Source organism: Myotis myotis, unplaced genomic scaffold, assembly GCF_014108235.1.
Source record: "Myotis myotis isolate mMyoMyo1 unplaced genomic scaffold, mMyoMyo1.p scaffold_m19_p_19, whole genome shotgun sequence".
Taxonomy (NCBI): Eukaryota; Metazoa; Chordata; class Mammalia; order Chiroptera; family Vespertilionidae; genus Myotis; species Myotis myotis.
Window position 1 is genome coordinate 25708792 of NW_023416323.1, and position 26288 is coordinate 25735079.

General features: G+C 44.3%; 1 protein-coding gene across 3 annotated transcripts; it reads left to right on the plus strand.

Annotated features, from left to right (window-relative positions):
- Positions 1 to 1314: 1314 nt before the first annotated feature.
- On the plus strand, positions 1315 to 21733 carry MLKL (mixed lineage kinase domain like pseudokinase). Of its 3 annotated transcripts, none has more exons than XM_036346495.1 (11): positions 1315 to 1702; positions 5635 to 6097; positions 11168 to 11236; positions 12428 to 12605; positions 14720 to 14817; positions 15763 to 15898; positions 16273 to 16354; positions 18922 to 19073; positions 19282 to 19331; positions 19590 to 19730; positions 20481 to 21733. In XM_036346495.1, exons 2-11 carry the CDS (start codon positions 5647 to 5649, stop codon positions 20522 to 20524), a joined length of 1401 nt encoding a protein of 466 aa, XP_036202388.1. In that variant the 5' UTR covers positions 1315 to 1702; positions 5635 to 5646; the 3' UTR covers positions 20525 to 21733. The 3 variants fall into 3 exon arrangements, with proteins under 3 accessions (XP_036202388.1, XP_036202390.1, XP_036202389.1); XM_036346497.1 differs by having other exon boundaries at positions 11171 to 11236; XM_036346496.1 differs by having other exon boundaries at positions 5645 to 6097.
- The last annotated feature ends 4555 nt before the right edge of the window (positions 21734 to 26288 follow it).

Consider the following 26288-nt stretch of genomic DNA (forward strand, 5'->3'; position numbering starts at 1 on the left):
TTTAAAATATATTTTATTGATTTTTCAGAGAGGAAGGGAGAGAGATAGAGAGTTAGAAACATCGATGAGAGAGAAACATCGATCAGCTGCCTCCTGCACATCTCCCACTGGGGATGCGCCCGCAACCCAGGCACACACCCTTGACCGGAATCGAACCTGGGACCTCTCAGTCCGCAGGCTGACGCTCTATCCACTGAGCCAAACCGGTTTCGGCTAAACAGACACAACTTTACTCCTCATTTTTCCACCTGGATATCTTGCCTAATTGCTCTGGCTAGGACTCCCATCACTATGTTGAACAGAAGTTGGGAGGGTGGGCATCCTTGCCTTATTTTTTATCTTGGAGGAAGAGTTTTCAGTTTTTCATCATTGAGTATGACGTTAGCTGTGGCCTTGTCATATAGGTTCTTTATTATGTTTAGACAGTTTCCTCCTGCTCCTAGTTTGTTGAGAGTTTTGTCACAAAGGAGTGTTAAGTCTTGTGAAGTGCTCTTTCTGCATCCTGTGTCTTAGTTACAGTACCTCTCTGGGACACTATATTCCTTCCTGAATCCCCGGCCCCAGGCAGAGGGCCTGTCACAGTGAGAACAGCAGACCCTCAAATAACATAGGCTTGTTCGATGTGGTTTTGTTATAACATGGATGTGAAGAAAAGAAAAGAAAAAGAAAACACTTTATAGCCAGGGCCACTGTCTGTGTGGAGTTTGCACCATCTCCCCAGGTCTGCTGGGCTTTTCTCTGGGCCTCCAGTTTCCTCCCACATCCCAAAGATGTGCCCGTGAGGTGAGTTGGTGAGTCTAGTTGTCCCCGTCTGAGTGAGTGTGGTGTGTGTGTGTGTGTGTGTGTGTGTGTGTGTGTGTGTGTGTGTGTGTGATGAAAGCACTTCCTGGCATCCTGTCCAGGTGGGTCCTACCTTGCGCCCTGAGCTGCGGGGAGAGGCTTCAGCCACCCAGCCCTGAACTGGGATGAGCAGGTTGGAAAATACAATCCTATCTGGTTTTTTTAGTCTTTCTTACATGTACATGGAGTTCACATTTTTTCCAATGTTTACTGTAAGTGTTTGGGGTGTTTATTAGAAGTTTGGTGATGTTTTTGCGACCAGAAATATGCTGTAGAAACTTAACTCTTGTGCATACCATGTAGCCTATGGTCAAATTGGTTTCCTCATATGAGGTTCCCCTTAAAGTCAGTCCAAGAACCTACAGGGAGCCTTAAGTGAGGACTTAGTGTGTTCTAGAACTAGCTGCCGAGTGAATGCAGGAAGGAGGGGGAGGGTGGAAAGCGCAGGAGGAAACTGCCAGGAGGAAGGGAGGAGACTCCGCTCTGAACTTTCTAGAAAGGGGCTCTACGATCCAGGGCACCTGAGCCGTGGGCTCAGACTTGAAAAGCTCCCGGGCTGGTCAGACTTCACTGTCCACGTGCCAGCCTTGGGGCGGTGGCCTCTGGAGAGTGCAGGACCGAGCGGTTCAGGCACAACCCCAACCCCAACGACAGACAGTCCTAGGCGGGAAGAGGGAGCGGGAGCGCAGAGCGGGAGCGCAGAGCGCGGAGCCCCGGAGGGAAGCGGGCACAGGGACTCGGGACTCCCCTGTGGCCTCACGTCCACAGACTTCTCCGCTGGGCATAGGCAGCCTCTGCTTGGCTGGAGCGGGCCTCCTGGACTGTGCACCGGGCAGAGTGGACGCCTTCGGGAGGGACAAGGGTGAGTCTGGTGTGGTCTCCGGGCGCGGTCCGCCTTGCGGGGCCAGGGGGCTGCGGTGGGGTCCCTGGGCCGGGAGGGGAGGTGGGGGAGTAACGGAGGGTGGGGTGGCCCACTGTTCGATTTCCCCGGAACTCGGGTCCGGGTTAGTTTCATTTCCTGCGCTCTGATGGTAGAGCAGCCCGCGCGGGTCTCTGAATGACTCACTGCTTTCTGCCAAAGAAGAGGTGGAATGGATGGGGGTCGGAGGGGCCTGGGAACCCGCTCAGAGGAGCCGTCCAAGAAGCCCTAGTAGACAGAGGAACTCCAGGCTGTCTGTGGGTAAATTGCCTAAGAAGCCTACTGAGTGATAATGCCCTCATCAGGAAAGGATGTCTGATACCTCTTTATTTTATTATTTTATTTTATTTATTTTGAGGAGAAAAGGAAATGCCATTAGATTACTTATGGATTTATATTGTTATGCCACTTAAAGATTTTTTCACTTTTAAAAATAGTAAATTTTCCCTCTCCTTGTTAGCAGCTTTCCATATTATAAATAGCACTGCAATGAACATCTTAGTATATATCTTTCTATACACATACAAGCTTTTCTACAGCATAAGTTCCTAGAAATTCACATTGTTGAGTCAAAAAATATGTATATATTCCCTCTTATCCTTTTGATATCTTTATCAATGGTTAATAAGCCCTAAGCAGTTTCAGTTATTGCAGTTTTTAATAGATTTGCATCTTATAGATAAGCCCTCTTATTTGTTTTTAAAAATCTCGTTATTCCTACCACTTTCCTCTTTGAAATTAACTTTAGGAACATTTTGTTTCAATACCAAAATATACCATTGGGAGTTTTGTTGGAATTGCTTTAAATTGGGTTTAAATTGGGGAAGGATTGTCTGGCTTGTCATTTTTAATCTTCACAGCCAGAGATATAACAATTCTCTCCATTTTTTTAAAGCTTTGTTTTGTGTGATTTTCTTCATACCACATCATCACTTCTGTAAAATGTATTGTTTTAAATTGTCACTTTTATGAGTGGGGTATTTCCCCATTATCTTTTCTGATTAATTATTGTGGAGATGTAGCTTTTTTATGAAGCTGGTAATAGGATAATTGGAGCTTGAAGCTATGAAACTGAAATCTGCAAGATTCCTTGAGCAACACTTTCACATCTGGACCAGAGAAAAGTGTAAAGCTCATTGCCCTCATGGGTGCCAAGAAATGGCTTTGAAGGCATTTGCTTAGCAACTGGGAGTAGCTGGGTAGTATGCAATCCACTGAGTCTTTTTAGACATGCCTTAACACCTGTCACTTCCCTGGCAAGGTCCATATAACTTTAAGGCAAGAAAAACAAAAGTGTACCCACTGGTTGTTCAGTTGGTTTCACTTCCGCTAGTTTTTCACTCATCACTTTAAAGCCAGATTTGGGTGTCAAGCCAATGCAGTTCTCCAAACTGTTATCTGATCTTTAACATGGTGATAATAGTGTCCCACCTATTTCATGGAGCTGCTGAGATTAACTGTTTAAAAGTACTTTGGAAACCATTACTATGGTTTTGTACTTATTTAAATACAACTTCCTTGAGCCTAAGTATCTCCAACTATAAAACAGTGAACTCATGGTTCCAAAGTTCATAGTATATACTAACTGAATAGGGAGATTTGTGATCATTGTTATTATCATCACTCATTACTGAAACAGGTTGCCTTTAGTTACAAGTACAGCAAGCATGATTCAAACTGGCTTAAATAATAAGAAAGGTCATTGGTTCATGAAACATGTAATTGAGAAATGGGGTAGACTTCAGGGTCAGTTCAAACCTTTGCATTTTCTTTCCTTTCCTTTGCATTCTGTCATTTGTAGGTTGCTCATCCCAAGGCTTTGGGATTGGGGCTCCATGTTTCTCACTCATTCACCCATATTCAGATGAAAGAGAGAGGGAGGGGGAGAGAAATTAAGAGTTAGAAGCTGGCTTCCTGGGCTGTCTTAGGGGATACAGGAATCTCCCCGGCAACCATTCCCCTCCACTCAAGTTAGCCCGCGTGCCCAATTTTGAATCAATCACTGTGAAAGACTATTAGGAATTACCTGATGGCTTAGATCACGTTTTCTCAACCCCAGCACTATTGACCTTTGGGGCTGGATAATTCTTTGCTGTGGAGGGGTTGTCCTATGCATTATAGCACCCTAACATCTACCCACCAGATGTAAGTAGCAATCACATTGCCAGAAGTCCTCTGGAGGCAAAATCACCTTTGGTTGAGAACCACTGGCTTAGATACATCAGGTTTCACCTCTAGAAGAGGGGCCAGCTCCCTACACACTCATTGCTGAATGAGGGAGGAACAATAGCCACTTAAAATCTGGGCAGTAATAGGAGGTAGGAAAGTGGGTGCTGTGAGGGCAACACCGATGTTCACCACGATTCCTTTGTTCCTGGGAAACCCCTGAGTCTTTAGTGCAAATGCCTCTGAGGGAGCAGCACTTACATAATGAAGTCATGGGTGCATAGACAATGGGTAGGCTATAACAAATGCACAGCTTTCTAAAAACGCAGCAGAGAGAGCTGGGGACGAGCACTAGGGAGACAGGGATGCTCAAGCATTGGGAAAAGAGATAGAAAGGAAAAGCTGAGACTGACAGAAGCCAAGTTCTGTTACAATCCTCAGTATCCTTGGCCAACTGTGGCCAAGGTTGCAAATTGGGGCTTCGTGGGCAATATCCAGTTGGCAGACATGTTTTATTTGACCCACAGAGTTGGACTGCACATTTTTTTACTTAGTTGCAAGATTTTATATTTTTTAAAGTTGATCTGAGAGAGAGAGAAATATCGGTTGTTCCACTTATTTATGCATTCATTGGTTGCTTCTTGTGTGTGCCCTGCCAGGAGATCGAACCTGCAACTTGATGTATTGGCACGACGCTCTAACCAACTGAGCTACCTGGCCAGGGTTGGTTGCAAGATTTTAAACTGAGAGATTTAACATAAAAATCCAGATTTCTGTCTGCGCTTTCTTTTTAAAAAAATATATTTTAATGATTTTTTACAGAGAGGAAAGGAGAGGTATAGAGAGTTAGAAACATCGATGAGAGAGAAACATTGATCAGCTGCCTCCTGCACACCCCCTACTGGGGATGTGCCCGCAACCAAGGTACATGCCTTTGACCGGAATTGAACCTGGGACCCTTCAGTCCGCAGCCGACGCTCTATCCACTGAGCCAAACCGGTTAGGGCTCTGTCTGCTCTTTCAAAACTGGAAGATCTTCCACCACTGGCCCATTTATCCTTGCTGGCTAACCCTTGCCTTCTTTAGACAGGGCCTGAGCTTTCCAACCCACCATCCTATCGTCACCCCTATACTTTGGCAGGATATTTTTGTTAGAATAGGCTAAACTGATATAATGACCAGACACCAAAATATAATGGCTCAAACACAATAGAAGTTTATTCCTCATTCACTTAACAGTCCGTGGCAGATGGTCCAGGTCTGTGAGCAGCCCTCCTCCAAATGATGAATCGGGGATCCAGGATTCTTCCTTCTTGAGACTCTACCTTCTTTCTCGGGACTCCAACACCCCTAGGGCTGTGTCATCCTATGCATCCAGCTGATAGTGTGTAGAGGAGACAAACCCACCTCAGCCCAAAGTAGCACATATCATATCCACTCTCACCCCATTGGCGAGAACTAGTCATATGACCACATCAAGCCTCAAGGAAGGCTGGGAGATATAGTCCTAGGTGAGCCGACACTTCCCAGCCACAGCTCTGTTATTATGGAAGGGCAGAACAGATATTGGTGGACGTCAAGCCATCTCTACCTTATATGAAATTGTGGGGAGAATTCTTCAGCCATTTAAATCACAGACACCCCGGAGGTTCCTGTAGCCCAGTTGTAAATATGCAGGAGATTTCTGGGACTTGAACAGATTGCATCAGTTTCTTCCAGGTATGGATATATTGAAGAACGTCATCTCCTGGGCCCAGTATGTGTACGAACTATGTGAAAAGATGCAACACTGCGAGGGACAGTACAAACGTCTAAGGAACCGCATCCACGGCCTGCTGCAGCCTCTGCAAGAGCTCCAGACCCGAGGAGAGGAGAATCTGTCCCCTGGGATCATCACTGCCCTGAACAATTTCCAGGCGGCCCTCGAGGAAGCCGAGAAGAAGATAGATAAGTTTAGCAATAAGTCCTTTCTCCATAAGTTTCTAAAATCAGGGAAGAACAAAGAACTCTTTACAGATGTGAACAATAGGCTGAACGATGTCTACCAGGAGCTCTCACTGGCGCTTCAGGTGTATCAGGGGGTGTCTATTTCAAGCATCAGCAAAGAAGCCTGGAAAAAAGAGGATCAGCAGGATGCAGAGGAAGATTGGCAAGCCTTCCAGAGTCTAACTGGTAAGGCTTCTTTTGTCAGGGGGAGTAAATGGGGGCATTTTAGTCTCGTTTTGATTTACCAGAGAAGCAGGAAGGCTGAAGAGGTTTGAGCAGATGTCATTCATGTGACTCAGAACTCCTAACATCCATGGGCCCAGATATGGTGGGGGGCGGGGGACCTGGTGAAATTTGGGCAAGCCAGAGTAGGAGAGAGGTTGGGGGTGTTGATACTAATGTCTTCTTTGCTTCTTCATTCTTTTTGATGTAATACCTAGAATTCCAGAAGCTAATTCCTTCCAGCCTTACTTTTTCCAGGACCTTCTGTTAATATGTAAATTATCAGGAGGAAGAACTAACTAATTAACTAAGCAAACATGAATTGAGTATAGTCACGTGCCACTCAATGGCAGGGATACATTCAAAGAAATGTGTCATTCGGCGATTTCAGCGATGTGGGAACATCAGAGTGCACTTGCACAAACCTAGATTGTCTAGCCTCCTACACACCTGGGCTATACGTTATAACCTATTGCTCCTAGGCCACAAGCCTGTACGACATTCGACTGTACAAACCAACAAAAGATTAAGTCAAGAGAATATGATGCAATCAGGAGACAGAGTAAACACGAGATCTATGAGGTTGCTGCTGGCATAATATTGCATACAGTTTTACAGTAAACGCTTTTTTATAAGTAGAAAGAGTACACTCTAAAATGACAATAAAAAGGATAGTATAGTAAATACATAACCCAGTAACCTAGTCACTTATTATCAAGTATTATGTACTGTACATACAGTGGGGCCTTGACTTACGAGTTTAATTCGTTCCGTGACAGAGCTCGTAACTCAAATTACTCGTATGTCAAATCAAAAAGTGAACGAGTGAGACACGCGATGCTGGGCTGATGTTGTGGCGTTCACAGTGACGTTCGCTGCGCCAACTAGCGGTGGGGTATCTGAAGCTGGCCCGTAACCCGAATTTTAGCTCGCAACTCAAAGCAAAAATCGGCCGAGAGACGGCTCGTATCTCGAAAAACTCGTTAGTCGGGACACTCGTAAGTCAAGGCCTCACTGTAATTGTATGTGCTATACATTTATATGACTAGCAAGGTAGTAGGTTTGCTGAGACCAGCATCACCACAAACACATAAGTAATCACTGTGGGACCTCACTCGGTGATAGGAAATTTTCAGCTCCATTATAAGCTTATGGCCCATCATCATATATGCAGTCCATCGCTGACCTCAACATTATGAAGCACACAACTGTACCTACTGTATGCCAGCTAGTGTTCTACGTTTCTGAGACATAACACAGAGAAAAATAGACAAAACCTCTGCCCTCTTGAAACATAAAGTCTGCAGATAGAGGTCTAAGTCATTTTATTTAAAAGCAATGAAAGCCATAAGCAGGGCAATGGAATAGAAAGTGACAGCGGGTGCAGACTGAGTGTCCAGGGAAAGCTTCTCTAACCGGTGGCATTGGAATGGACGCCTTGAATAATGAGAAGGAGCAAGCCATATGAAGATGAGGGAGAGGAGCATTCCCAGCAGAGAAAACAGGAGATGCAGAGCCCCTGAGATGGGGAATAAATGGAACAACCAGAAGGAACAACCAGAAGGCAGGATGGCTTTGGTGGGGTAGACATGGAAGAGGGAGTAGTATGAGATGGATGTGGAGAAGGAGGCCGGAAGATACAGGAGCAAGGTCATACAGGGCCATGAAGGCATGAAAAGAAATATAGGTTTTATTCTGAGTCATAGGAGCCAGGAAAGGGAGGTCTTAAACGTGGGCCTGTCATGATTTGACTTGTATTAAAGAACATCACTTGGGCTGCCATGTGGCGATGGACTGTAATGATACGTATTAGTCAGTTGCTGTACTAATACTGCAATTACAAACCACCCCAAAACTCAGAGGCTTGAAACAATAGTCATTCCTTCTCCTGCTCACAGATCTGTGGGTCCACTTGGGATTCTTCTGATCTCAGTGGCCTTGGCTGGGCTGGGCTCCAGGCAGCAGGTCTAATTTGGGTCTGTTTAACGTGTCTCATTCTGTAGCCAAGGTTGTAGGAGCAGTGAGTCCTTGGAGAATGTTCTTTTGGCAGAATTGCAAGAAGGCAAGCTCCACAATACCAGCACCTTGTCCACTCTACTTTTGTCCACTAATATTCAAAGCCATTGATACAGCCAAGCCCAACATGAAGGGACAGGGAAATATAGTGTGCCCGCTATGAAGCTATAATGGTGTGGATGTATAAGACTATTACATAGGAGTGAAGAATTGGGACCAATCATTCAACATACCCCAGAGGGCAAGAGTGGAAATGTGAGCCTAGTTAAGAGCCGCTTTGAGACTAGGTAAAAGATGATGGTGGCTTGAACTAGAGTGGCCCTTGAACTTGGTGGACTTTAGTGGAGGTCAAGGCCTTAGGGATGAAACATGGGCTAGGTTGGAATAGGGGAGGCAGTGGGCCAGGGCCACCAGAAGAGGGAACAGAGCAGAAGGATGGAAACAAATGTGGCCTCTTTACCCCTTTGCAGATCCTGGTGATAGGAATTCTAAACTCTTCCCTTTTGTAAGGAATTCTAAACTCTTCCCTTCTGGGCACTGGAGACCAGCAAAATAACTGTTCTGCCACCTTGATGTGGAAGGTGGTCCATCCCCAATCAGGTCAGCAGGGGACACTCAACCAGGACAAACTGCGCCTAGAAGAGACCTGTGGGCAAAATGGGTTCTTTTCTGGACGAGGGAAAGTGGGACACCTGTAATCCTCCAACCAAACACCCAACAAAGAGAAACAGAATCAGGGGTTGGGGGCCAGGGGAAAGAGGTGTGTGCAGGGGCCAACCCAGCTGAAAGACAGGACTGGCCCCCAGCCTTCCTAATCTTCAGCGCTCATTGGCCCACTTCCTGGGAAAGGTGGGGGGCATGTTGGTGTCATCAACTTGGAGGACAGGATTTACTTTCTGCTCTTGCTTTTCAGTTTGTTTGTTTTTTATTGCTTAAAATATTACAAAGAGTAGTACATTTGTCTCCTTTTTTTTCCCCCCTTGACTTTCCCCCAGCCTCCCTTACCCCCCAGTGTCTTATATCCATTGGTTATGCTTATATGCATGCATACAAGTCCTTTGGTTGATCTCTTACCGCCGCCCCCCCAACCCTCCCCAGCCTTCCTGCTGTAGTTTGACAGTCTGTTTAATGCTGCTCTGCCTCTGTATCTGTTTTTGTTCATCAGTTTATAATGGTCTTTATTAGTCATAAATGAGTGAGGCTTTTCAGTTTTTAAAAACACTTTTATCAAGTAATACATTCACAAGGTACAAAAAGGGCCCAGCATGAGAAGTAAATGTCCTTCTCACCCTTGACCTCAAAGGAACTGTTTCCTTCCCAGACATAATCTTCTTTACCAGTTCATTGAATAGCCTTCCAGATATTTAAGGATATAGATTTTTTTTTATCACTGTTACACTATCAGTAGCATCCTAAACACACTGCTCTGCTTCTTGCTTTTCTCATTAAATCTTGAATATTCATCCATATTAATTTTCATAGAGTTGCCTCGTATTCATTGGTATTCATGGGCCAGATTGATTGATTGATTGATTCATTCATTCATTCATTTTAAAATATATTTTATTGATTTTTTTACAGAGAGGAAGGGAGAGGGATAGAGAATTAGAAACATTGATGAGAGAGAAACATCAATCAGCTGCCTCCTGCACACCCCCTACTGGGGATGTTGCCCGCAACCAAGGTACATGCCCCTGACCGGAATCGAACCTGGGACCTTTCAGTCCGCAGGCCGATGCTCTATCCACTGAGCCAAACCGGTTAGGGTGGGCCAGATATATTTAAACACCTCCCTATTGACGAACATTTGAGCTGTGTCCAGTTTTTCACAATTGTAAGTAGTCCTGCCTTAAGCATCTTCGCATATATTTCAGGATATCTTTAGGAACAATTCCTATAAGTGGGTCAAAGAGTATGAGCACTTTACTTTTTTTTTTTTTTTTTTTACAGATGTCCCCAGCCTCCTCCCCTCCCCCTGGCACTTAAAATTTTGATAGAGATTGCCAGATTGTCCTCTACAGAGGTTAGATCAATATCATTCCTACCAGCTATGTATGAGATTGTGGTTCTCCACACTTTTCTTCATTAGCTTTAGCACTGAAGGTCCTATCAGGTTTTAAATGTATTTCTGATTATATAAATAATGATAGATGAGATTATGCTATGGTGTAAAAAAACCAAACCAACCACACAACAGTGTCTCGCAGAAAGAAAACTTTATTTCTTATTTAGGCAAAGTCCAGGAGACTCCAAGGTAGCAGCTGTCCTTTCCAGGAACTTCCAAGGTTATGGCACGTTCGCATTGACACAAACTTCCTTCGCATTTCTTCCGCTTCATTTCTTAGTCAAAGCGAGTGACACGGCCATGCTTCAAGGCATTCACTGTGTGCTTAGAAGTAGAAAGACTAGCCCTAACCAGTTTGGCTCAGTGGATAGAGCGTTGGCCTGCAGACTCAAGGGTCCCAGGTTCGATTCTGGTCAAGGGCATGTACCTTGGTTGCGGGCACATCCCTAGTGGGGGGTGTGCAGGAGGCAGCAGCTGATCGATGTTTCTAACTCTCTATCCCTGTCCCTTCCTCTCTGTAAAAAAATCAACAAAATGTATTTTTTTTTAAAAAGAAGTAGAAAGATGAATATTCGTGAGCAGTAGTAGTAATCCCTACTGCAATGAATATGATAAGTTAAAGAAAATGGGACCAGCCGTAACCGGTTTGGCTCAATGGATAGAGCATCGGCCTGTGGACTCAAGGGTCCCGGGTTCGATTCCGGTCAAGGGCATGTACCTTGGCTGCGGGCACATCCCTAGTGGCAGGTGTGCAGGAGGCAGCTGAATCGATGTTTCTAACTCTCTATCCCTCTCCCTTCCTCTCTGTAAAAAATCAATAAAATATATATAAAAAATTAAAAAAAGTCTCACCATTTTAAAAAAAAAAAAAAAGAAAAAGAAAAGAAAATGGGACCTTGGTGTGCTTTTAATTCGCATTTCTATTTTTGAGTATTTGCTACTCTTTTTTCCAGCAGGAAGTGAAATTATCGAAGCTTTAGTGGAGCAAGTGAAAAATGCAGTGGAAGAAATCATGAGGCGCCGTGAGTTACCTGTGACCTGCTGCTTCTGACTGCCCCCAAACCAAAGTCATTTGTTCAGTAGGAACTCCAGTCTTCCCCCACCCCACCACTGCCCATTTTCTAGGCTGGATGGTTGGAAACAGCCCACAGGTTTGCGGATGTGCTCATAACTTAGCCCAGGCTTCTGTCCATGGAGTAGCATTTGAAGGGAACTTCTTAACCCCCAAGATACCTTCTAGTACCGGTCTAAGCGCTGACAACTTGCCTCTAGATCAGCGGTTCTCAACCTGTGGGTCGTGACCCCTTTGGGGGTCGAACGACCCTTTCACAGGGGTTGCCTAAGACCATTGGAAAACACATATATAATTACATATTGTTTTTGTGATTAATCACTAGGCTTTAATTATGTTCAATTTGTAACAATGAAAATACACCCTGCATATCAGATATTTACATGACGATTCATAACAGTAGCAAAATTACAGTTATCAAGTAGCAACGAAAATAATTTTATGGTGGGGAGTCACCACAACATGAGGAACTGTATTGAAGGGTCGCGGCATTAGGGAGGTTGAGAACCACTGCTCTAGATAGTATCGAAGCTTCTTTTGCTGAATTCCCAAGAACAAATGCAAATCAAATTTAGAATACTCAGTCATCACTCACTTGACCAATCTGTATCTGCTGTCAGAGCCTTGTACGTAGAGCCAAGTCAGATGCAGAGAAAGACCCTGCCTTAGGGGAGCTCACAGCCACAGGGTAGGAGGGAGGGAGAGGAAAGAGAGTCGTGTGAACACACACCAGCAGTGGAGTCACTCAGCTTGAACTATGTATCTCACGATTAGAGCTGAAATGACTAAACAAGATGCTAAATGTTCAAGTGCCGAGCTCAAGTGGCAGTAGGAGTAGGAAGGGCTCCCAAACGAGAGAGACGGATTGAGATGGAGGTTTAGGCTGGAGAGACAGACAGGACTTGAAGAAGAGGGGCAGGAAGTGCATGACACATTTTTGTTAACCATCCAGCTGTGTCTCTACTGGTCACTCAGAGGCTCTGGAACCTCTTCCCCAGGCTGAGTGAGCGAGAAGGTCCCGCCAGGGCCAGCTTTGGGTCATGGCGTAAGGCTTCCCACTTACATTGTTTGCAGAGACACCTCTTCCCTTAGGACACCTTCCTCAGCTCATTGACTCTATTTCCTTCTGTCCTACGGTCAGAATTACAGACATCAATAAAGGCGGTCCTCGCATATAAAATCAAGGAGATTAAGAAGGAGGAGCTTTCTGATTGGATCTCTCTAAAGAAAAATGAATTCAGCGAAGTTTTTAAAGGAAAATATTACCAATCTCCAGTGGCCATAAAAGTATTCAACAACGTCCAGACCAGAAACCCTGGGTAAGTGCTTTTGTATAGTTACTATCTCATGTATCACTTCACTTCCTCTCTAAAACTCCCCAAGGAGAGAGGCGTATTGTCTCCATTAGGTGGGAGAATGGGGCCCCAAAGGGTGAAATGACTTGCCCTCTACTCTTAAGGAGCAGAGCCTAGACTTTATGTGCATGTCTTCCAACCTCAGTTCTAGAAACTTCTCTCTTTTATTCATACATTTATTTCTTATAAATAAGAAATAAATGTATAATAAAAGTTTGCCTAAATAAGAAATAAATGTATAATAAAAGTTATTTAAAAATGTGTATTCCCTTCCATTCCTATTTCTCAGTTCCCCATCTCCTCCACAGGCAATAAAGTGTGTTTTGTTTGTAGGTGTTCTTGTAAAATGTATGTTGTTGTTATATGTGCGTGCTTCTTTTATTTTCACAAGCGGTCGTGTTATATGTCTGTTGCCTACTGTTCTTACCTTTTCCACTCAGCATCAGGGAACTAGTATTGTACTTGTGGCCCTTTCCTTCTGACTGCTGTCTGCGGTGTAGACCCACATTTTACCTATTTTTCCAATGATGGAACCCGACCTGTTTCCAACGTTCCCCCACCAAAAATAATGCCACCATAAGTACCCCTTTATGGACCTGTATGGGAATTTCTTTGGGCTGTGTTGCCAGGAGGGGACTCAATGGGTCATGCTGATATGAAACTGACTAAGTACTACCAGAGTGGGTTGCAGGTGCCTATACTCTCCCCAGCAATGTGTGAGAGCTCTAGAGTTACATATCTCTACCAACTCTTAGTGTTATCCAGCTTTCTCGTTTTTCTCATGCTTATGGTTATAAAGTAACATCCTATCGCTATTTTGACTTGCATTTCTGTTTACTAATGAATTTGAACATTTATTCATATGGCTTTTAGCTATGTGGGTTTCCACTTCTCTATATTGCCCTTCTTTCTGTCGCGGTTGCTGTTTTTGTCACGTCCGTTTGTAGAAGATAAACATGTATATTGTGGCAATTAATCATTTCTAAGTTTGAGATATTGCAAAGGTCTTCTCTCATCATATTGTCTATACTTTAATTTTGCCAGTGGTGTCCATCAACAGACATCTTAAATTTCGATGTTATTAATTCTACCAAAATGTTACCTTATTATGTATTTGTGCTCTTGAGGTGCCCTTCCACTCCCCTAGGCATTCCAGATTTCTTCTATTAACTGAGTTTTATTTCTCACATTAGGCTTTAATTCTCCTGGAACCCACCTTTGATATTATGTAAGGCCTAGCTTTATTTTTTATCTATACAATGAATCCATTTTCTCTACAGCAGCTAGTAAATGTTTTTCCCCATTGACTTGTGGTGCCACATTTGTTGGATGTTAAGTTTCTATTTAGACATGGATCTGGCTCTAACCTCTCTATTACATTCCACTGGTCAATTTGTCTTTGCACCAATAACACCGTTTTGTTTTTATGATGACTTTTTAGTAATTCTCAGTATCTAGTAAGGTAACTCCCTCCATCTTGGCTCTTCTTTCTCAGGTTGACTAAGCTACATAAATATCACATTCCTCAACATACACATTGAGATTTGGATTGGGATAGTATTTTTAATAACTTTATTGAAACATCATTTACATACCATAAGATTCACCCATTTAAAGTGTATAACTTAATGGCTTTTAATATATTTACAGAGTTGTACAACCATTGCCATAAAGTGATTTTTAGGACATTTGCATCATCCCACAAGGAAACCCTAGACCCTTTACCAGTCACTCCCCATGTACTGCTACCCCCACCTTCTCTAGCCCTAGGCACCTACTAATCTACTTTCTGTCTCTATGGATGTGTGTGTTCTGGATATTGCACACATGGAATGATACGATATGTGGCCTTTTGTGTTTGACTCCTTTCACTTAGCATGATCTTTTCAAGGTAAATCTATGTTGTAGCATGTATTGTGCATGCTAATTCTACTGCTAAACACTGCCATCAGTGGCCAAGCTCATCTCACCCCAGGATGCTGACAATCCCCCACACGTGCACAGATGGTCCCTACACTAAATGTTCTCAGAGGGACCCTCCCATCTTGAAATCTTAATTGTCCCTTTCATCCTCATAGAACAGTGAGGCATGTTTTCAATAATGAGGTCACAACCATGAAGAAATTTGATTCTCCTAACATCCTGCGTATATTTGGGATTTGCATTGATGAAACAGGTAAGGAGTGCTTCTGGGGTTGGTCCTTCTTTTGGTGGTCTGTCATATATCTTATAATGCATTGCATTTTTTAAAGAAAAGCTGGAAGGGTGGGATCTACACAGTGTTATTATGATCAGTGTTCGTTTTTCTGCATCCCAAGATGCAGGTTCCCATATCCTTTCCAGAAACAAGGACTTGAATTTGCCTTCATCCTGAGGGCTGATTTACACTAATGTGGCCACCTCCTCCTCTCCCAGTCTACTGGAGATCTTGTTCAGATACTGGCCTGAGTGATGGAAGCATCTTGTTGCAATAAAACATGATAAAGCTGACTGATCAGTATAAGGAATCTACCCTGAATCATCATTAGTGTAGATCAAACCCAAGACTCAATTAACCTGCCCCTTGACCAAGAACCTCATGCGTCAGATTCTTTTTCATTTTAATTTTTTAATGTGGCTGCATTTTCCCTCATAGCATGGCCTCTCCTGTGGGTTATGCATTGTTGCTCTTGCTTACAGAGGGGACAGAGCAACCCCTTTAAATGTTTCATTCCCCTTTAGACGTTTCTCTACAGCCTCCCTCAACTAAAGGAAAATTTCCAGTGATATCTGGTCTCCTGGGTGATGGCTGAGGTGACTGACTCATTCTTTGTGTGTCGGTTCTTGCATCTGAGGGTGTGAACAAAACAGAGCCTGCCCTCTGGGATCTGAACTTGAGTAGGGGAGACATTACTCAAATAACTAAGAGAATGTATAATTACGACATGCCAAATACTATGAAGAAGAGGTATGGGAACTCTGTGGGTATTTGACCCATTCAGTGAGGTCAGGATGCAAACTGTGTGAGATGGGGAGAGGGTGGGGGAAAAGCAGTGCAGCGCTGATTTCTGTGTCTGTAGAGATAGGGGGAGATGGGCTGCAGAGCAGGACCTCTGAGTGGGGCTGATCTTCTTTCCATCAGTGACCCCACCTCAATTCTCCATTGTCATGGAGTACTGTGAGCTCGGGACCCTCCGGGAACTGCTGGATCAGAAAAAGGACCTCACATTGGCTGAACGCATCGTCCTGGCCGTGGGGGCAGCCAATGGCTTATACAGGTACCATATGCTGAGAAGAACAGAATGAGTCCTCCTTCCCTACTGATATCCCAGAGAGGATGAGAGAACAGGCCAGAAGCCCAAGATAGTCTCCCCTTCCTTAAGTTTTTGTTGTTAATCCTCACCCGAGGATATTTTTCCATTGATTTTTAGAAAAAGTGGGAGGGGGAGAGACAGAGAGAAACATCGATGTGAAAGCGACACATCAATTGGTTGCCTCCAGCCCTCGCCCTGACCAGGGGTCGAGCCCACAACTGAGGTACAAGGGGGAGAGGCACGGTACTGACCAGCCTCCTTGTTCCGGTAATAACTGTCAAGCCGCCCGGGAAGGTCTTCCGAAGGTCACTAACGCTCCCTGCCTTTGGTCATGTCAGGCTGCACCGGTCCGAAGCCCCTGAGCTCCATAGAAACATCAGCAGCAGGAGCTTCCTAGTAACTAACAACTACCAAGTGAAGGTGAGTGTGGCCTTCCAGGGGGCTCTTTGAGTTCAACCTTGGTGACTGTTTGGTGCTGGGAGAGGGACACCTGTTGCCCAGAAAAGCTGTGCCTGGTTGTTTCTCTGCCTTAACTCTGCCTTAGAACTGAACTCAAAACCCTTTCCCTGCCTGGACAGCTTTCCGGGTGCCCACCATAGGTCAGACTCAATCCTGCCTGTTAGGATGCCTGTCTTCACTCACCACCTGCTTAGCAGGGACGGGCTAAAAGTCATTTCCCTTATTTTTATAAGAGACTGGGAGTAAATAATCTTTAAAATATGTTTTTATTGATTTCAGAGAGAGAGGAAGGGAGAGGGAGAGAGAGAGATAGAAACATTGATGAAAGAGAAACACTGATCGGCTGCCTCCTGCACACCCCCTATTGGGGATCGAGCCTGTACCTGGGCATGTGTCCTGACCAGGAACTGAACCAGCCACCTCCTGGTGCATAGGAGGAGGCCCAACCAACTGAGCCACACTGGCTGGGCGAGAGTCATTTCCCTTTAGATTCCTGGACACCACTTCTACATCCCAATACCCACCAGGGGATCTTCTCAGGCCCAACTAGGCATTCAGACTTACAGGACTGACATAGGCCACACTTGGCATTTGGAGTCACTTAGAAGGGTATCATGCAGGAAACGTAGCTTACCAGCATGGCAGCGTCAAATCTTTCTCTCCAGTGGAGTCCTCACAGCTGTCCCACAGTCACCCAGGAGGTGTTCTCTTTGCCCTGCCCCAGGTGCTAGAGAAAGAGGCTCCCCTCGGGTGGGTGTGGGGTCCTCTAGCCTTAGAAGCCTCATGACCCTCAGAAGTCATATTATAACAACTTCTGAGGCATATCTTCAAGTGTCCCCATGGAGGCATGTCAGTTATAAGATTCACCACATGCCCTAACCAGTTTTGCTCAGGGGATAGAGCGTCGGCCTGCGGACTGAAAGGTCCCAGGTTCGATTCCGGCCAAGGGCATGTACCTTGGTTGTGGGCACATCTCCAGTAGGAGGTGTGCAGGAGGCAACTGATCGATGTTCCTCTCTCATCGATGTTTCTAGCTCTCTATCCCTCTCCCTTCCTATCTGTGAAAAATCAATAAAATATATTTTTTTAAAAAAAGATTCACCACAAATCCCAGCATCCCTATCAGCTCTTTATAGTCTGCATACCCTGACAATAAGCTTTACCAATCAGTGATCATTTTTTGTCATCAACATATTACATAAGAGCATAGGTGACAGTCTGCTTTTATCAGGTTCCCAAGAGAATGGAGCTAAAAAGTCGGATTCTAATAAGGAAGAGAAAGGGTTTAACTCAATGTCCATAATTCCCAAATGCTAAAAGAATATTTTCTTTGTCATCCATAGATGGCTTTCTTTCTTCCAGCATTATGAGTTTCAGAGACAGCCCCCGCAAAACAGAAGATAGTTCTTTTCTGCCATTCCTTCTTGTCGGAGTGATATAAGTGCTCCCAAAACACCATGACTATATCACTCAGGGTCCTCATCCCGCCGGACTGTAACATGTGTTCTTCAGCCTTTCCTCTCTGGCATCTAGCATGGTGACAGGTGTCAGAGGATGTTAGTGCTCAGTAAACATGTAATGGAAAGGGGATGAGCCCGGCCAGTGTTGCTCAGTGGTTGAGCGTGGACCCATGAACCAAGAGGTCATTGGTTTGATTCCCAGTCCAGGTACATGCCTGGGTTGCAGGCTCAATCCCCAGTGGGGTGTGTGCTGGAGGCAGCTGATCCATGTTTCTCTGTCATTGATATTTTTACCTCTCTATTCCTCTTCCATCCTCTCTCTCTAAAAAAGTCAATGAAAACGTATTTTTTAAAAAGGGTGGCGGATAAGCCCTCTACGTGTCTTATCCTTTTCCTCACCTTGCCCCTAGACTTGCATATCTAGCCAAGTTTGGGGGTGGCACACCTCTGCACACTGATGGTACTAATGACAGGTGTACATGGAGAAAGGAGACTATCTGCTCCCATTAATCGTGTTGTGGCTTCTTTAAGAGCATGGCATTGGCCATGCAGGGTCAATGGGGGTAACTCAGAGTTGTCCTGTAAAATCCAAAGCAACAGGCTGGCTGTTCTATAGGGTCAGATCAACAGAGAGGGTGCCCTATGTCATTTTTCCAACTGCTTCTGAGAGAAAACAAGCCATGCGGTAGCTCTATGCACCTCTTCCACCCTCACTTAGTGGAGTTACGTCCTCAACTGAGAAAGCACTGCATCTAATACAGTGATACTAGAACAGCTACAACTTACCAAGTCTTACAAGTGCTTTATAACCATTATCTCAGGTAATCCTCATTGCCCCATTTTATAGAGAAGAAACCTTTGTGTTTCTCTTGGTCAATACACCATAATAAATAAAACCCATAATGCCAGCCAGTATGGTAGCCACACAGAGAGAAGACATCACTGGAAATACATTTCAAGGGTAAAAGACTCTCCCCGACAATCATGTGTAGCACCGAGCCCTTGCCCACTACTCCCAACCCAAGATCGTGTTGTTTCTTTCTATCTCTAATTCACCTCTCTATCTAGCTTTCAGGATTTGAGTTGAGCAAAACACAGACTTCCATCGGTAGAACAACTAAGAGAAAAAAAGAAGGGACAGTCAATTCCACAGCATATATCTCACCTCAAATACTGGAAAATGTGTACAATAAATATGACATAGCAGCTGAAATATACAGGTATGTTCATGTTCTTGCTCAGACTCTAACTCAGATGAACAGGACAGGAAACCCCAAGTCAAACTCCACATACAAACACCATCATACCTCTACTCTGTTGAATGGAATTGGGTGGCAATCAAAAAATTCACTGAAGTTTCTAGAAATGGCTAAGAGGTGTGGGAAAACAGGAACATTCTGATTGTTCAGCTTCTCGGTTTTCTTTCAGCTTTGGAATTGTCCTCTGGGAAATCGTCACTGGGAAGACGCCGTTTGAAGGTAACCAGGGTGAAGGTTGGCTCAGATGGTGCTGGGATTGGGTCCTTTTCCAGAAGACTAGAAATTCCCCATCAGTGCTGTCCTGGGTGTTTTGTTCTCCAATGTGGGCACTGCCTGGGCTGGTCATTGAAGTCATTGGAAGCTCTTGTTTCTTCAGTACTTAAAGTCCCTAAGTCTGATGCCAGCAATCCTCACCCAGAGAGATGTGTGAGTGCCAGAGCAATATTTCAGCCTCTCATCCTCTTGTTTCCATGCCAGGCTGTGATTCTAGGAAGATCCGCCAGCTGGTAACTAAAGACAAGCACCAGGAGCCACTGGGTGAAGACTGCCCTTCACAGTTGCAGGAGATCATTGATAGTTGTCGGGCTTACGAGCCCTCCAGGCGGCCCTCTATTAAGGGTAAGGTCCTCTCTGATCCCAACAATGTGAGCCGCATGTGTTAGTTCACATTTGTGAAAGATTTCCTTTATGGTTCACAAGCAAGGGTGATTTTGCCCCTCGGGGGACATTTGGCAATGTCTAGAGACGTTTTTTGGTTGTTACAACTCAGGGACGATGGGTGGGGTAGATCATACTACTGGCATCTAGTAGATAGATGCTACTCAACATCCTACAATACAGAGGACAGCCCTACAACAAAGAATTCTACAGCCCAAATATCAATAGTACAGGACTTCAGAAACTCTGTGTTAAGGGATGGTGTTTAGTCTAAAGTGGGTTGGGGAATTAGATTATTCCAGCTTATATTCACTATATTCATATTCTCTCATTCTCATTCTCTCTCTCTCTCCCTCCCCCGCCCCCCCTCTCTCCTCCCCCTTCCTTCTTTCCTTCTTCCCTCTTCTAGGCTCCCTTGCAACTCAGGGTCAGCCTGGTATTAGAGAATCTAAAACTGAGACTAATTTGGACTAAGATGGGAGTTTACCCCTCCTTTGTATTTGAGAAGCTACTTGTATTTGAGAAGTTGACCAAGTAAGAAGGAACATCATATCACTAGGGCATGAATGCAGATGGTGGTTTAGGCTTCATCCAGCCAGACCAAAGGGAGTGCAGTTTATGCACTGTTGTGCAGTGTAGAAACATCTTTGTGCTTCTAGCTTGGCTTTCAGCACCCTTTTATTGTCTAACTTTCTGCTCATTCATTCACAGAAATCTCAGAGAAACTGTCTATCTTTTACAAAGCTGTGGATTGAAACAGAAACTAAGGAGTCGCTGGACAAGAAACTGGAAGAGGCGAAAGCTGGGCATCTTTCTCTCTCCTATCCTCAGCATGAAGTTATTTATGGATTCAGGGAAGCAGCACTTCTCTGTTACAACGAGAAAATAGTTCCAGTCATGCAGAGCACATCCCCCTCCAAATTATATTGTCAAAAGTATGTCTCTGATAGTAACTGTGATAGATGTTTTACAAAAACGTATCTCTCTCTGTATGGACACCTCTTAGCACTGTGACTTTGCAGCTCCTCCCATGGCAAAGTGGAATCTACACATGAAACTAATATATTATTGTATGTCAATTATATTTCAATTGAAAAGAAATACTCTCTCTTACAAACTGAAAGGTTTATAGATAATGCAATGATATATCTGGAGTTTAATTTAAAATAATTCAGGGGGAGGGAAAATAATCTTACCTAATAAACATGTAAATTGACTGTTCCTCCGCTATGCTCACAATCAGGAGAGTATGCAAATTAACCCAACAAAGATGGCAGTTAATTTGCATACGTAGGAGCAAAACGGCAGAGTGGGACGGAGCAGCGAAGACTGAAGGCGGCTCCGGCCAGAGTGAAGGCCTGGGTCCCGGGTGCCGGAGAAAAACCGGTGCCAGCAGCCGGGGGGAAGGGAAGGCGTATTGCATGAATCTCTTCATGCAACAGGCCTCTAGTTATAAAGAAAAAAGTAAAATAAGATTAGCTATGAGTTGCTAGTTGTTGAATCTGGATGATGGGTACATATGGGTGAATATGCTTAAAACTTTCCACAATAAAATGATTTTTAAAAAGGGGGGAAAAATAAAGCCTACTTCTCCACTCCTTGAATCTAGGCTGGTATTGCGACTGGCTTTGGCCAATAAAATGTGGAAGCGATGGTGTGCCCATTCCAAGCCTAGGCTTCAAGAGGCCTTATACACTTCCACTCCCTCTCTTGGACCCTGAACCAGACATGAACTGGGCTATTATGCTGGACAATGAGAGATACATGGAGCAGAGACAACCTAACACAGCTGGCCCAGTCAATACCAGAAGAGCCACACAGCTGAACCAGACCAAACTGTCCATTCAGCCCTAGCCAGTTTGGCTCAGGGGATAGAGCGTCGGCCTGCGGACTGAAAGGTCCCAGGTTCGATTCCAGTCAAGGGCGCATGCCCGGGTTGCAGGTCCTGGTAGGGGGTGTGCAGAAGGCAGCCAATCTGATTCTCACCAATGATGTTTCTCTCTCTCCTTTCCTCTCTGAAATCGATAAAAATATTTTGTTTTTAAAAACTGCCCATTCACAAAATTATGATCTAAATAAATTATTGTTGTCTTAAGCCACTAAGTTTTGGGATGATTTGTTACACAATGGTAGTAACTAAGCAAACACTGTTCAGTCTTCCTCTTGACCATTGAACAAAATACAAACTCCCCATTTGGGTACCCATGGCCTGTATCTCTGACCCTAACCTTGCTTCCTATATGAAGTTCCAGAGTTCTTCTACCAGATACTGCAAACTCTAATGCCTATAGTGTCTCAGAGGAAACCCCCATGAGTGTGCTACCTGAAGCGGAGTTCGGTGAACAGACGAGCATTGTTCAGGACAGCTGCTGCTCACTTCAGTGTTTCCAGAGCTTTCTAATTTGTCAAAAGAAGCTGAATATTCAGATTTCTCTGTAAGTTGTCATATTTTTAAATGTTGGCATCTCATCAAAAATTATTTTAATGCCATATAGGGCAAACAAAATATGTTAGTCTGGGAACTCCCATATTTTAATCTCTGCTAGATTCAAACCTGTGTCTCCTGAACCTGGTCCTCTTGTTCTGGAATTTTATACTTTTGCTCATGGTGAATGCTTTACAAAGCATACACTAACCCTACCTCTAAATACCTGTCCTCCCCCCCCCCCCCCCGCCAAAAAACCCCCACAAAACTCATCCCAATTCATTCAACACCAAATGCGTGGGCTGTTGTTCCAATCACTGAGGAAACACAATAAACAAAATAAATTTGGAGCTTATATTCTAGTAATCTCGGGGGGGGGGGGAGATATGGCTGATTTCTTTTGTATATTTTACTATTCTTTTAAAACTAGAGCATCTATAATAATAAAAGCATAATATGCTAATTAGACCGGACATCCTTCCAGACAACCTTCTGGACGAAGCCACAGCGGCGGGGGCTGAGGCAGAGACAGCCGCTGCAGCAGTGGGGGCCAAGCCCCTTGCATGAATTTCGTGCATCAGGCCTCTAGTCCTATATAATAAAAGGCTAATCTGCAAATAGACCGAACAACGGAACAACCGAATAACCAGTTGCTATGACATGCGCTGGCCACCAGGGGGCGCATGTGGACAATGGTGGGCATCGGCCATGGCGGGATGGTAGAGCAGGTGAGTGGGGGTGCCAGACCAAGGTGGGGTGCCAGTCGCTGTCATTGGAGCGAGCCTCTGGTTGTTACTAAAAATTCTTTGCTCCTGCGCCCTGCAGTCCCGCCTGGCACTTGCACCTGCTGCTGGTGCCAGAGACACTGCTCACACCCACTGCTGGTGCCAGACCCACTTGCACCCGCAGCCAGCGCCAGAGCCACTGCTTGTACCCGCTGCTAGCACCTGGAGCCAATCCCAATCGCTTGGCTGCTGGCCCCGATTGCCCCTGAGTGCTTCTCCACCTCCCCCTGCTCCTGAGGGGTGATCAGGGCAGCAGCCATCGCTTGCACCCACTGATGGTGCCAGCCCCACTCACACCCACTGCTGGCACTGGCCCCAATCACTCCACCATCACACGGTTGCGAGCGGGGCCGGCGCCATCAGCATGTGGGAGCGATGACGGCAGGAGCAGGGCTGCAACAGACAGGGGACCAGGGGCCGCTGCCAGAGGGGCCAGGTGGGGGTGCGTAGGATGGGCCAAGACCCAGCCCTATGCCCACCACTGCCTTGTGGCCCACAGTTCCTTTCAAGGTGCACGAATTCGTGCACTGTGCCCCAAGTGATTTTATAAATAAAAAATGTAGAATAAACGTGGGCAGGTTGAGCATTTAAAATTATTCTTTTTTTTTAGAGTTTTTCTTTAGGTTCTATTTTCATCTTTAAAATCCTTTGTTGTCTTTACTGTAGGGCTTACAACGAAAATTCTCCCTTATAGATTAGTTATTTGTACTCTGGCAGACCTACAGGCAGAAGTGGATTTATTGTGAAACTAATAAAGCTTAATCTCCAGGGTCCTTCACTTTGCACAGAATATCTTCCAAGGCCCTGTAATTCATTCTCCCCCCCCACACACACACACACCATTTATTTATGAGAATTTTCAAATACACAGAAAAATCAGTATAATTATACTCTGGACAACTATTTGCCAACCACCTAAAATCTACAGCTAACGATTTACTATATTTAGTTTATCACATACTTATCCATCTATCCGTGACTCTCTCTATCCATTAATCCATCCTAGTTTTTTATGCATTTGAAAGAAAATTTCAAATATCAGTACACTTCATTCCAAAACACATCAGCATTTATATTAAACTTAAGTTTAATATTTGTTTACGGGGCTTAGGGGGATAAGCAAACATTTCTATGTTGTGAAATGCACAAATCTTAAATATACCATTCAATGAGTTTTGACAAATGCATACACATGAATAATCCAAACCCCATCAAAATAATGAACATCATCATAATAATAAACCATACACATTTAAAGTGTGCAATTTGCCCTAACCGGTTTGGCTCAGTGGATAGAGCGTCGGCCTGCGGACCGGTCAAGGGCATGTACCTTGGTTGCGTGCACATCCCCAGTAGGAGGCGTGCAGGAAGCAGCTGATCGATGTTTCTAACTCTCTCTCCCTCTCTGTAAAAAATCAATAAAATATATGAAAAAAAATAAAGTGTGCAATTTGATAAGTTTTTTATGTAGCTACCACCACAATCAAGATAATGAACATATCCATCAAGTCCTAAAGTTTTCTCATGCTCCTTTATAATCACTCCCTTCCACTCCTGATTGGTCACCATGGAGCAGTTCTGATTGGACAGGGCAGGTCTTAGGCGCTCCCTCACAGTCACCTAGGAAGACTTAGAAAGCAGAGCCTAGTGCCAGCAGCTCTGCTTGGTATACGGAGCACATGAGAAGCCCCTGCCAGCAAACAGTGGCTCAGCTCTTATTATTTGTAAAATGTGGGCCCTTGGTTGATCATGGGAATCCATCTCAGCAGATATATTCCTTCTCGTGATTCACATCCAATGAATCTTCTTAGGTTCCACCAGCCAATAGAAAGGTTGGTATTTTTCACCCATAAAGCTTGGAATTTCACTCCTAAAGGGAACACAGCCAACACATTTCTTTCTAACTATATGTAACCTTTGAAAATTGGAGACAAGACTATATATTTCTGGCTTTGTTTGTTCTCTTCCTCTGAACATGGCCATTAGGTGGACATGAATGAATATGCTTTCGGAACCATCTAGTAACATTCTGTAGAGTTTTCACTAAGCAGCCGTTTGTGTTGCACACATTTCTTTAGCCATGCGCTATATTACCTATTCATTTTTTCATTGCTATATTACCTATTCATTTTTTCATTGCTATATTACCTATTCATTTTTTCATTTAAAATCGTTTCAAATAATATTCAGTATTTGACAATGTGCCTATGTATCCATTAACATGGGAAGTCACTCGGATATATTTTAAGATTAAAATAGAATCCCACCTCTTTCTAAATTTAACCAGATGAAGATTTTAAACAAACTTTATGATGACTTCTCTGGATAGAGTTTTCCTTTTTTTGCCTCTATAATTTTCTAATTTAAAAAAATGTTCTAATTGTTTTACATTGAACAAGCAACTTACATTAACAGTGAGAATGACTCAAAATGTCTTACACTCTACTCTGTAACTTAATGTGTTTGCGAAAGAAAAATCCTTTCTCCTGGAGTAGCCAGGCTAAAAGCTATAGCAAGAAAAGGGGGAAAAGTAAAAAAATGCTAATGCTGGTTTTGCAGGAGAAAAATATTGTAATTATTTGTATTGGCCAAGTTTTTCAATTACTTATGCTCTCGTCTGCTACCAATTCCACTGAAAATTGGCAGCCGAGTAAATAAAATTCTGGCAATGTGCAGTCTGTGCCCAGGTTGAGATTTTAGCGAGATTTCATCTTTCAGGGAGATGTTTGAAAAATATTAGCTGTTTAAGTGATGTGACAAGAGTTTAGTAGCAGGCAATTTACTGCAGTGATTTGGGATTGAAGAGATCAGGTAAGCAAATCCGCATGCGCTGTCCAAACCCAAGAGAGAATATATACGAACGGGATGGGGGGGGGGGGGGGGGAATATTTTGAAATTATTGTTATTAGTTACCAGTCTTTGGATAAAGACAGCTCCTTTACTAAACAGGAAGAAGCAGCAGGAGCCACAGTTTTAATATTGTCATCTTCTCCTCAAAATGTACCGAGAAACTTTTTTCCTACAACTTTTCTTCCGCCAGAAAGTTCAAATAAAGAGCGGCAAGAGCCTTCCTCCGGCGCGTTTGGGGGCTGGACGCGAGGGGACGGGCCATAGCTTTTAACCAATTGGACGAGGCCTCCTCGCGCGCGGTCCCGTCCGTTGGCGAAGGACCAGCCAATGAGAGCGCCGCTCTTTTACCCAGCGGTGACCAAAGGAAGAAGAAGAGAGGGTATTGGTCGACGGCCGGGACTGCTGCCCAATAGGAGAAAGCCCCGCCCACGATTTAGGCGGGCAGCTTGAGCGGCTGAG